This window comes from Vulpes lagopus, chromosome 7 (assembly GCF_018345385.1).
Source record: "Vulpes lagopus strain Blue_001 chromosome 7, ASM1834538v1, whole genome shotgun sequence".
In the NCBI taxonomy this organism is placed as follows: Eukaryota; Metazoa; Chordata; class Mammalia; order Carnivora; family Canidae; genus Vulpes; species Vulpes lagopus.
In genome coordinates this window covers 125,928,874-125,941,851 of record NC_054830.1, presented here as the reverse complement: position 1 = coordinate 125,941,851, position 12,978 = coordinate 125,928,874, and the positions used below count along the sequence as shown (strand labels likewise).

The 12,978-nt window shown below is 44.0% G+C and overlaps 1 protein-coding gene across 1 annotated transcript; it reads right to left on the bottom strand.

Moving 5' to 3' along the window:
• Positions 1-219: 219 nt before the first annotated feature.
• Positions 220-12,243, bottom strand: CDO1 (cysteine dioxygenase type 1). Its single transcript, XM_041760850.1, has 5 exons — positions 11,816-12,243; positions 8,823-8,900; positions 7,160-7,314; positions 1,946-2,115; positions 220-1,002 (listed from the first exon to the last, which is right to left on the bottom strand). The coding sequence occupies exons 1-5, from the start codon at positions 11,983-11,985 to the stop codon at positions 973-975; spliced, it is 603 nt and encodes a 200-aa protein (XP_041616784.1). The 5' UTR covers positions 11,986-12,243; the 3' UTR covers positions 220-972.
• Between the last annotated feature and the right edge of the window lie 735 nt (positions 12,244-12,978).

The window sequence follows — 12,978 nt, the reverse complement described above, 5'->3', positions numbered from 1 at the left end:
AACCACACCAGAGCCAGAGGCCCTTCACTTGGTACCTCTGGCCAGTTAGTGAACATACGTGAAACACAAAACAGCAAGCTGTTTTGAATGCCTTTTTTTGGCTCTCTCACCACCTTACCTCATAAAAGCATCTTTCACAGTGCTTTTGCTGCTCCATCTAAATCTAAGGAAGTATGAGTTACTTGAAATTCTCAAATTAAACAGCAAGACAACTTTGAATTGTATTCAAATCCAGTTTTATTAAAATCATTTGGCAATTTTAATGGCAGTACAAAGTCTTCCACCATGACCACTGGACATATTAGATAGGAGGAGTTTCTGGTTTTGGTTTGGCATGGGTTTAGGGGTGCAGGTACTGTTTCTAATTCTTCCACCCTCCCTTTCATTACCAAGTGGCAAAAGTGCCTTAAGTTTCTCTGCCTACAGTATCCTGCTACTTATAGGACAGGAATTTGTCAAGTAAGACTGAAAAAATAAATTCCATAGATTCACAAAATTCTCTGCAGATATCAAGAACACACAAAGGATACTAGTGACACCCACATTTAGTCCTCCAAGTAACAAGGCAAGCATCTGACATCTGGGGTTTCTTGTTTTGGTTTATTGCTAATTACAATTCAGAGACCAAAGGGTTTCCAAAAGCTCTAAAAATCTTCACTGATATTCCCCCATATGGTTCCATTGAATTTAGAGGAGAAAACCAGGAGAGTGCTTGAATTGGCCTTGAAAATTCTGAGCCCATTTTTCCTTTACTGGGATTTTTCTTCTGCAATAGCTTGGGGCACTATTGCTTGCTCAATGCTTTACAATTAGCATCTGCCTTGCAAGAGATCTAAATATTGGCTTCATAACTATTACAGGACAGCAGATGGTAGAGGCTGTTCCTGTCCAGGGCAAAACTTTTTTTTTTTTTAATTTTTTTTTTTTTTTTTAGCGGACCTTAAGCTAAAACCTTAAAGGATCTGATGCTCCTTAGTTGTTCTCCAGTGATCCTGAAGCTGTCTGTAAGAAAGAAAGAAAGTTGTATAAGCATCTTTACACGAGAACTTTCAGCTGGTTCCTAAGGCGTCCTGCTTTTCTAGAAGTGTATGAAAATTTGGCTTTGGCAGAGGAGCCCAGTGTTTTTGTTCCCGTGATAAGACTATCTCTTGGGGATCAGAATGCAGAGAACGAGGCAGGGCAATCACCTGAGAAAATTCTGCCCCTGCTTCCCTCTGAGGCAGTACTTTCTTAAGATTTGTGAGGATAGTTTCAGTATCAGTGGTCACCCATTGTCTATTCCTGGATATTCTCGTTATTAATTCGAGACTGTTCCCCTGAACAGTTTATTTCACTAGAGGGAGAAGACTGGCCCTACCATATCAGTGTTGTCTGCCTAATTATTTTCAGGAGGAAACTCTTATTCCTCTAGTGGGGGAACATGTTATCAGAGTCTATTCACATTGATTTGTGGTCTAAACAGTATCACTACTCCCAGAAAAAGCAACTTGGCAATCAAAACAGGCGAGTGTATTTATATCCTCAGAAAAGGGCCTTGACTTTGCACAGGTTAACTATGCAAGTGGTTTGTGTTGTTCCAGTCACTCAGGCATAAGAACATTAAGTCACGGCAGCAGCAGTTACATAAAATAATATAGTTTTAATTCTTATTAAATGAAGAAACATTTTCTTTTGGATGAGCATAACATTTTTAAGTTTCTCAAATAATTCTTAGCGTCTAATTTACGTTTTTAAAAAAAGGTCAATTGAAATTATCATTGCCAAAGTTAAAGAATTAGGATATAAGGGTCCCTCTCTCATGTTAAGGTTTTTCTCTCATTCTTCATTTCGAGAATACTTACAATGAGACATTCGAACAATATCTGGAACAAAAAAAGCAATGCATATAGTGTCATGTTGCCAACGCACAAAGCACTTAATCCTAGGAGAGGGGAATCATACTTACAAATGGAGTCCTGATTCCAAATTTGCTATGGAATGTCATGGTGACTTTGTTTTTATGTCCTGTTCTTTGATCAAAGGCATGGCATGTATCAAAAGGTGGGCTGTACAAGTGAAGGCTCACGGCAGGTTCTGTATGGCTAATGTTCTCTACTCGATGTAAGCCAATGGAATCTAGACAATACCCAAGAAGGAAAAGTGGAGAAAGGGGCTTAGATGATGGGTATAGGTAAAAATTTTGTCAACCACCTGAGATCATCAATCAATTGGATAGAGACAGAAATTACTTTGGAGTGACTTTCCAGTGAAAGACAGGAAGCAATATGTACTCGACTCTTTCCCCAAACCCTACAATTGTAGCAAAATCATTTTAAAAAGGCATCAACCCAGGCACCTGGGTAGCTCAGTGGTTGAGCGTCTGCCTTTGGCTCAGGTCATGATCCTGGTGTCCTGGAATCAAGTCCTGCATCAGGCTCCTTGCAGGGAGCCTGCTTCTCCCTCTGCCTATCTCTCTCTCTCCCTCTCTGTGTCTTTCATGAATAAGTGAATAAAATCTTAAAAAGAAAAAAAAAAGGCATCAACCCACAAAGACAAAAAAAAAAAAAAAAAAAAAAAGGAAAAGAGAAAATATCAATAAAAGTTTGAGAGCTTGTAAGTAGATGAATAGTTTTGCCAAGGATAGAAAGCTAAATCCTTAGCTACCCAGGGGAAAGCCAAAAATTAACCTTTTATCTTGACATGATACATATGTGTACACACACACACAGATCTGAACAGCTCAGGGATTGGCAGTAAAACTACTTCTGGAAGTGAGGGTGAAGATGGGGCTAAAAATCCAAGAACTGGTTGAAAGCCAGGCTCAAATTCCTTTTACCATTTCTTTCCCTCATTCCCCAAAGTACATATCTGAGATCTATATTCTAGAAAGAGTACAATACACGAGCTCAGGACTGGCAGATACCAGGCGAAAAACTGGTGACATGAGTCAACATTTACTTACTGAATGGTAGGATCCCTGCTTTCTTTTCCACCTAGCTGCCAGCATACTACCAGACAGGATTTTCTTTCCCCTCGGACAGGAGATGGGAAACAGCTTCTCAGGGAATCTGATGAGCTCCAAGACAAAGCTCTTAAAGATAGCACCATTGGCTGTTCCTCAAGGAAAAATGTCTGCCAGATTATCCCAGAGTGAAATCCAGTTGACACACACCATCCATATGTTCAGAGCCACCAGTTAACTTTTTTTTGTCTCTAGTTTTCAAATATTAGCCTACAGCCAAGTTCACTAGACATTGGGGCAAGGGCTCTAGTATTAAAGATGTGGGTTGGGGCAACACCCCAAAATGCAGACACTTGAAACAGACACTTCTCAGGAGGAGACTAAAAAAAACAAACAAAAACCCCCGAATAGAAAGGTTGAAAGAAAAACTGAGGAAGCTGGAAAAGACTCTAAGAACAAAGGGACAAAAACAGAAAATAGGAAAGGAAAAAAAATTAGACAACTAGTCCAGGTGGTTTCATATCTGAGCACCAAGAGATTCAGAAACAGAACCAAACCAAACCAAACAAAACAAAATCCCAAAGAAATACCTTGAGAGTATTTTCTTGAATAGAAGGATACAGATTTCCAGAATAAAGAACCCACAGACTACCCAGCACCATGAATGAGAGTCATGAATCAAGGTACAGGACTGTAATGCAGAGGACAGGAAACATTCCAAAGTTTCCAAAGTATGCCATGGTAAAAGGGAACATTCCAAAGTTTCAAGAAAGAAAAAATAATTTCATAGAAAGATTTGAGAATCAGAATGGTACCAGGCTTTCAGAAAGAGGATTGGAAAAGAAAAGTCAAGGGGTTACCTTCATAGCTCTGAGAGCAGATCTGAGGTCCTAATTCCACATCCAGCTAATTTATGAATCATGGTGCCAGGATTTTTAGATATATGAGCTCTCAAAAACTTACTATTAATGAACTCTGTCTCACAAAGCCAGTGAAGATATTTTCCACCAAAAAAGAGTAGGAACCAGGAAGGAAGCAGACAAAAGATGAGGAAATAAGATCAGCAATGGGAGGGAGCAAAGGGAAAGCCTGCATGATGTGAGGGGACCCCAGGATAGCAGGTGAGCCCTGACTGAGAGCCTGACCAATTCACGATGAAGCAAGTCTAAGGGCCCTGGGGGAGGGGGAGAAGGAAAGACAAAATACTCAAGACTACGTTAAGAAATTTATAGTTAGGAGAGAATCTGAGGAATAATCAAGAAAGGAATTCAGTGAAATTAGTGCAGTTAATGTAGGCACCAAATTAGGATTTATGCTTTATGATCTGGCTCCATGAGCTTGCATGAGAGAATAGTGAAGCCTAGAAGAAGAAGACAGGTTCTATCTCAGCTATAGTTAGACCACCTTCCAACAAGTCACAACTTCTGGGATCCTTAGCAGTTTTCCTCATTTCCAAAAATGGGATATAATTCTCAGTTATGCAGACTCTGATTCCATAGCTTACTTACTGCTCATCATAGACTGGCCTTAAGCACAATTTTGAGCCTAAGTTCCACCTTCTTAAGAACTGACTGCCTTTATACAAATTATTTGTTTCTCCGATTGCAAGCACATACACTACCCAAATGCATGCTGCACAATCCTGCCAGCACAGACCCCACAAAACCTAGTCACCATCCTTTAGAGAAGCCCCTGAAACTCTTGTCTGAAATCTGCTCTTAATAATCCCAGCATCCATCCATCTGTCCATCCATGCAGCCATTTGTCCATTTGTCTTTGCCTCCATTTCTTTTATGCCCATGGTGTACCATCTTTCACAATAACCTTGGACCTTTCTTGGTGATGCCAAGTTTGGTCCAGGCATGTCTACCATTTGCCTTTACGTTAGGTAATTTGGTCTCCTTGTCCCAATTATCTTTTTTCTTCCACTCTATGTTGCACACTGCTATGGGATCCATCAAGATACTCCCAATAAAATTCTACTGACCAAAGCAAGCTCTTACCTTCAGCTGGTTTTGGAGTCTCAGGCCCTGATCTCACTTCACTATTCTACTAACTCGTGTCCAAGCCCATTCTCCCTTCTCTCCAGCCAGACAACTACTGAACATTTTTCATTCTTTGCAAGGATTGTGCCTTCCCTTCCCTCATGCTCTTCCCTGCACTCGAAACGTCCCTCCTACTGATCCCTATCCATCTGCACTCTTCTTGCATCTGTAAAAATCTACAGTTGAACTTTTGAGGCTTTTGATCTTACAGGCAATTAGTCTATAGAAATATTTAGCTTATCCTATCTGACATTTTGCTGATTGGCAAAATCCACATCCCCCCCCAGCCCCCCCCCCCAATCAGAATTTCTCACTTCAATGGAAAAAAGAAATTTGAGCACTGTGGCTGGAACTGAGTGGCCATTGCTGCCCCTTAGACAGTGTGGCTTGCACACAGCAGTCCCTGCAGCCTTATTCCTGCCCTGAATTTTTCAATTGCCTTACCTGCTTGACTCCTGTAGGTTCTGCATGGACGACTCTTGAGAAAAGCTTACCTATTCTTTAAGACCCAATTTAGTTTCATAAAGATTCTGGGACTCTAACAGAAAGCAATTATTCTGGAAGGCTTGTTGGCCTTACTGAGAGTGATACAGGCAACAAGACTGTTCTTAGAAATTTGGTGTGTCTAACATATATACAGCAACCTTCAAATAAATGCTTTCTGTCACATAAGAAACAAATACTTTTTTGTTTTGTCAGTGGAGGAAGAAACCTTGCCATACTATCTGACCTTTGTAAATGCCTTGCATTCTTTTCTTTTATTTTGTTTTATTTTATTTAGTTTAGAGAAAGAGAGTGAGAGAGAACACAAGCAGGGAGAGGGCAGAGAGAGGGAATAGCAGACTCTCCGCTGAGCAGGGAGCCCCATGTAGGGCTCCATCTCAGGACACTGGGATCATGACCTAAGTGGAAGGCAGACACTTAACTGAATAAGCCACCCAGGTACCCCAGTGCCTTGCATTCTTAAACTCATAAACAAATTTAGGACAAGTATCAAAACTAATAAGGGACTTTAAGATCTAAGAAGAAAGCTGCAGGACCAGAAAAAGAAAAACAACTCTCTGTAATATTTTATATTACATCAGAGGGATGGCATCCCAATTAAGGGTATGGGCTTTGGAACCAAATGGCTTGATTTCAAATCCTGACTGGCAATTAAAATCTGAGTGACCTCAGATGTGTTATTCTTCTGGTGTGTTGGCAATCTCTTGTATAAATGGGAATCAAAAATGATCTATAATCTTTAACAGGCTTTTTGGAAAGTTATTCTCCCTTTTAGAAATGCAGATGTTAATCACAGCCTCTTTTGAAAAGCATCTGGCTCTCCCATATTACATTTAGGAAAAAGAATGAATTCTTGGTAGGTAGGGGATCTATAAGTCACTGCTAAACAATGGGCTCTCTAAAGATTCTCTTGAGAATATTCTTTTTTTTTTTTTTTTTTATGATAGTCACAGAGAGAGAGAGAGAGAGAGAGAGAGAGAGGCAGACACACAGACAGAGGGAGAAGCAGGCTCCATGCACCGGGAGCCTGACGTGGGATTTGATCCCGGGTCTCCAGGATCGCGCCCTGGGCCAAAGGCAGGCGCTAAACCGCTGTGCCACCCAGGGATCCCCGAGAATATTCTTTTAGGTATGCTGTGTGCATTTTATAAAAACAGGGACCAGCTACAATTCTTAACCACTTCCAGAACATTTCCTTACATTTTTTAACACAAAGACTAGTATTTCTAACCTGACTTCACTCCCTTATTAAAAGGATCCACTTTTGGGGTGCCTGGCTGGCTCAGTCAGTAGAGTATGCAACTCGACCTCAGGGTTATAGGTTTGAGCCCCAGGTTGGCTATAGAGATCACTCAAAAATAAAAGCTTTATAGAAATAAAAATAAAATAATCTACTTTTGTAAATTCATATTCAATGCTAACTGTCCTCAGACTTGGCAGGAAATGACTTTTCAGTGCGTGCCAACCTATGTGCATGCATTTTGAGTGATTCTAATTCAGACGCAAAGGTTTAAAAAAACAAAACCCATTGCTTTAGATCATTTTCCAAGTACTGAAATCATGAGTCCATGAACCAAATTCTGCTGGACATATAAATATGCAAGCAGTATTTCAAATGGGAATTCAAGGCTTTTCCCACTTGCCCTAAGAAAATGGTATTCCATGTTACCGTTGATGTAGGCACACTGGTTTTCTCTCAAGGTTCTTTCAGACTTCTTGATCATCTCATTGGATTTTTTGTCAGGCCAGGCAAATAATGTCTCCTTTAGATTTCCCTGCAGCATCTTCAGAAAGCAGTGGGAATCCGTGTGATCATGGATACTGCTATATATACACAAAAGACAATTCAGCTCAGTGCATAGCCCAGTACTCAGAGCTCAGTAACACTCTGCCCAGACCTCACTACCACTGCGTACTGTCCAGAGGACTTATAAATGTCATCAGTTTGTAATTAACATTGTTCAGGGCAACATATAAAATACCAGGTCTTCCATATCAATGCATATACATGGTGCAATTTTGGTGCATAACTGGAGTACAGAACAGTTCATTTTTAAAAATTGGGTTGCAAAAAAAAAGTCATGTTGTAACGCTACTTTGGTAACAAACACAAAACCAGCACCTTCTGGTCTTTTGCAAGACACAGCTTTGAATAGCTCAATTAAGCTGGGCTATAACTGGATTATAAAACATCAGAGAAATTTTAGAAAGGATAAAGATAATAATCTCTAATAATTGCATCACACATGTAAGATCACACTTAACATATAGTGGGTTTTTTTTCCCCTGCGGGCCTTTTCTCTCTTTTCTTTCCTTTGGGGGACAAAAGGTAGGTGTATGTGTGTTAGCATCCAAGAGTTGTACTGTAATCTTGTTAACATTTTGTAGATTTAGAGTACTCCACCTGTGATTAACTCCCAAGAATAGTGGGAGAAAGATAGTACACTGGATTTGCAGAAAACATTTATGGAATCTTAGAGTAAATAGTATAAAAGGTGTGAACCTGTATATGTTATTAGCATTTATCTTCTACGTTGAATGCATAAAACCTTAAGAACTCATCTTCTAAATCCAGAGCCTAGTTTTACTCTTGACATTATCTGTTCTCAAATAATATTGAAAATGAACAAAAACACCAGCATTCCATATGAGTAAATAAAGTCCTCTATAGACCTAACTACCTCCAAATCTCATAAATTCAGGTTTCCTTTCTCCCATCAAAAATGGGTCTGCAAGTACTGCTTTTACCACTCTCAAAAGCCTGAGAAGGATCACAGATAACAATACTCACAAGTTTGTGAACTTAGGATAAATTAAGGAACCAAGTTTCAAAGAACTGGTATTAGTTTAAGTTGCCTTATCCTCTACATAAAAAATTGAAGAGAAAATTTAAAAAGTAAAAGTCAGTTAACAATAAACTTGAAATAGCAAGAAATTTTCTGAATTTGTGAATTGCTTTTCTGGTTCCAAATGAGCACACTTTGGTCTTTGGTCCTGCAATTGTTTACAGACTTCAAAGCACCACAAAGGTCAAATTTTAGCAAAATTCCACATACATTTAGCTCCACAGAACACAGAAAAAGATTAAGTTAAACTGGCTACTTACCTCCTTTGATTTATTACTCATTTGTGGGGCTGGGTTTGATGTACATGGTATATGCCTAAACTCTTAAACTAATTCCCATGAGAACTTTTGTTGGAACATTTTGAACAAATAACTGTAACATGAAATTTGTTAATGCTCCCAAGACCTGTAGCCATTCTGGCACTGAACTTTCCTTATGCTGGAATAGATCATCTAATAAGTATCTGCAAATGAATAATTGTATTACCTGCCATGTCCTTCACCCCAACATAGAATCATTAGATTAAATTTTCCATTTCCTTCATCCACAAGATTTCGAGTATACCTGAAAGGAAGGTATTCAGAGATCTGAATCTGGTTGACGAAATATGCATTAGGAAAAAGAAGTATGTCACAAAGCATGGTTCGTTTACAAATGTTAACATTTCTCTCTCTAAACAACTTTCAATGTGGTTTTCTAATTAGAAAAATCCAACACAAATGGTAACAATTTTTCACAGTTCATTATGGACACTTTTGGATTTTGTATCACGTTTATAGCTGCTGCATTTTAATTAGTGGCACAAAAAGGGGAACAGGAAAAAAAGGAAATTCCTTGATTCTCTACGTGACAGCCTTAAACTGATAAAAAGAATACGTTTCTTACAGAGGTATTTGCAAAGTTCACTACTGCTCTAGGCAAGAATGTTACTGTTGTTTTTTCCCTCCTCCCTGTGGCTAAAGCTAAATCAAAACTTAAGAAACAAGGTTTCATTAAATAGCCGCTTCTAGAATTCTCAGTTTTTGCTATAGCCTAGACACAAACTACATTTGAAAGCACACATATTGAAAGTTCCTCCACAAACAGGGTGGGAGTTAAGTAAAAACAAAGGAAATGTCTTAAGGAAAGTAAATAATACTCTAAACCTTTTCCAGGAGTAATTGGCCAAAATAAAATAAAATAAAATAAAATAAAATAAAATAAAATCCCAAATCAAAATAACCACAGAAAAAAACAAACCTACTTTTAAAGTTTCTATTAGTCAAAGAGGTACTATCCATACCACCTAATTAACAAAGCTTGATAACTATGACATCTGTTTAGGTTTTTTAGGACGAGGAATCTTTATCCCATATTTGGGGGAGTGTTTGATCACATGGTCATCTGGTCATTTATGTTCTGAGTGCCCCTTCCTCCCCTTGCCTCCCCAGGCAGGAGGCCAGGTGCTGGCAGAGCAGGAGCCCTGAGAGTTGATTAATAAGTGCTTTTTAGATGTCAGTCATCATTACTTTGTAGCTCTTTCTGACCTTTCTGAGGGGATGTGCACAGAGCCTTTAATTCCCCATAAACTCCACTCTGGTATGAGGATACTCTTCTTCCCTCTACCAGTCTTAGAGTCTTAGGGTCACCCTTTTTGCCTTTCTGTCCGTCCCCCCCCCCCTCCCCTGCCGAATTTACTGTCTGGCTCACACTGGAACATACTCTGCCTTGGTTTTTCTGCACTGGCTTTCCCAAGGTCAGAGATCAGAATCCTCTGCAGCGCGACAACACCAATTGCATGTAAAAAATTCTATCAGGATGATTTCTGCTCTCCTATGCTCTCCCTCCACATTCCCCCCAACACCCAGGACTGCATCATTATCTGCATTAGCTGCATGTCCGGACACCTGTATAAATAGATCAACAGAAATCCTTCCATGTCAAGTGACTTGGAACTTGTCACTCAAGATGAATTCAAAGCCCCTGGAAATGCCGCTGTTCTTATAGCCCACCATGGTTGATGAAGTCCACCTGAACAATGATCTATCTAGGCCAAGAGCAAACTGTTCTACACCATGTGTCGGCTGGAGGTTTAGTGGTTGTTTATAGTGAGGGCTTAGAATGACGATGCTCATTTGAATCCTGGAGCTGCTACCTGATAGAAGTTTGACCTGGTGCAGGTAATCCAACCTTTTCATTGCCTAACATTCCTCATCTGGCGGTGGTCGGTGGGTAAGGAACTGTACCTATCTCACAGAACTGTCAATGAGTTGCTACACCAGTAAAGTGACTGGATGGGTACCGGGCCCCAAATAAGCCCTCACTTGAAGCTAGTGGCAACATTAACAAGTGGGCTCTGGTAGCTTTATTGGCAGCCCCAGAAGGACAGGAACCAAAGGAATTTCCTGGAGCCCACTTGCCAGTGGGAGATGGGATCTTAAGCAGGCTTCACTTGTTAATCTCAAATCTTGAAACACAAATGAAACTGCCCTTGTCGACAAATACACCGCCTATGTTTAAGTGAGGTGACTAACCCCAACTGCTTCCAAGGAAAACAATCTCTGCTTATTCTTATCTTTCGAGTATTAGCTAGCTGCCCTTCGTAGGAAACAGCCTCACCCTTGGGGGGGGGGGGGTTGGGGATCAAGTTTTACTTCTGTCGCTAGAGGATGGGTAGAGAGATTCGTTTTTTACTTATATCACCAAGCCAGAGCCTCAAAGGACCATCTCACTCCAGCACATGTGGGAAGCAGCGGTCTTCAATTTACATTCCAGAGCCTCAGAACCGAGGACAGGAGAAAGCATATTGCTTGGGGGCTGAAGGGGAACCCGGTCTTTAACTCAAACCTTGACAGCGAGTTGGAATAAACCCGCAGTCCAGGAAGTTCAATGGGTTTGGGAGGCTCAGTTTAAGCTGAAAACAAAAATCAAAAAGCAAAAAACGCCAGCAGCTGACAACCCTACGATGCTATTTTATATTGGCAAAAATGCCTGCTGGCAGGTGCCCGCCGCAGGCGACCGATGGATGGATGGCGAGCTAGGGGGCTTGTGTCCTCCACCGCCACCCCCTTTTTCCCGGAGGGCTGATGGAGCTCTCCCCGGGCAGCACGCTCGTCAGTCCGGGCGCCCAGTGCCCCGGGGGCGGCGGGCCGGGGGAGGGAGCCTGAGCGCGCGGGGCCCCCGGGGTCACCCCGCACTGCCGCGCCCCCGGAGACCGACCGCGCCGGGGAGAGGAGCCTTCGTTGGTCCCGAGGCCACGAGGAGGAGCGGGGGTCTGGAAGCGTTCGGGTGCACGGGGAGAAGAGCACGAAACGCTTTGCAGCCGAGCGCTGGCCTCGGCACCCGGAGCCTCCCGCAGCCTCCGGCCAGGCCAGGATGACCCACCTTGGGGCCGCGGGGCCGGGCTGCGGGCCGACTCCTCCTCCCCACGCCGCTGCTCCCGCGGTCCCGAGCCCGCGCCGTCGGCAGGGCCCCGGCGGCCGCGGCGAGGGCGCGCTCACCTGTACTGGTCGAACTGGGCGTACGCGGCCCACTCGGCGGGGTCGCTCTCGTAGGCTTCCATGACGGCCTGCACCTCCTCTACGTTCACCTCCTCGCCGGCGAAGAGCTGGTGCAGGATGCGGATCAGCTCCGCCAGCGTCCGCGGCTTCAGCACCTCGGTCTGCTCCATCCCCGCGGAGCTGGCGGCGCGCGCGGCTCTGCGCGGGGCTGCGGGGCTGCGGGGCGGGAGCTGAGCGCAGAGGAGCCGGGCGGCGAGGGGTCCCGGCTGCCCGCGGACAGGCGCGCGCACCGGAGCACGCACCGGAGCACGCACCGGAGCACACACCGCAGCCCCCGAGCGCTCGAGTGCCGCAGGCCCGAAGCGCCCCCGGCCGTCCCCCAGCGGCGAGGCGGCGCGCGCGCGCGGACGGGCACCGACTTGGCTGGGCTCGGCGGCCCCGGCCCCTTTTAAGCTCTCGGAGGCAGCGGGACTGTACCATCGGGCCTCGGAGGGCGGGGAGAGGCGGGGAGCGACCCGGGATCGGCGGCGGAGGCGGCGGCAGCGTGCGGACAAGGTCCAGGCTCGCCGCCCCGGGTCCCCCCGCCCCGCGGCGCGCCCGGGGACGCCTGCGGCCGCGCCCCCGCCTGCCGGGGGGCTCCGCGCCGGGTCCCCCCCACCTCGCCGCGGCGGGTGGTGTCTGCCCGAGCCAGCCCCTCTCCCCGCGCCCCTCCCGCCCCCGCCGCGGTCAGCCACGCGAGGAAGCCGGCCGGAGGGGTCCGGGGCGCGGGGAGGAGAGGCTTCCTTCCAAAGAGAGCAGAGGAGTGCTCAAGAGCTTGCAGAGGTTGGGGATGGAGCCTATACCCGGCTGGAGAGCTACTGTTTCATCCATTGAAACTACTCACGGCGGCTCCAGCCTGGCTGGGGGCGGGGGGGTTGGGGGAGTGGAAGTCTTTCTTGAAAAGATTTTTTTTTTAATATAAAAAATTTCAAAACGAAATGTACTGTACTGAAAATGCATTTTCACAAAGGACACTCGGGTCTCGAGCAGGACTAGTGAGACAAGGGAAGGCCAGGTACCCGCTCTTTGAATTTAAAGCCAAACATTTCCTCTAAAATAGTATATTCGGTGCAAAGACCTGATGTAGCATTAATGTCCCCTAAAGCAATACTTTAAAGCGTTTT

What these genes read in the sequence shown, in the direction of transcription:
- CDO1 (XM_041760850.1), bottom strand. Translation starts at nt 11,985, where the DNA reads ATGGAGCAGACCGAGGTGCTGAAGCCGCGGACGCTGGCGGAGCTGATC. An exon ending in CCAGTGTGCCTACATCAACG is followed by an intron (nt 2,116 to 7,159) that starts GTAACATGGAAT and finishes GGTATTGTCTAG; the next exon opens with ATTCCATTGGCTTACATCGA. An exon ending in TTGGAATCAGGACTCCATTT is followed by an intron (nt 1,003 to 1,945) that starts GTAAGTATGATT and finishes TCTTTCTTACAG; the next exon opens with ACAGCTTCAGGATCACTGGA.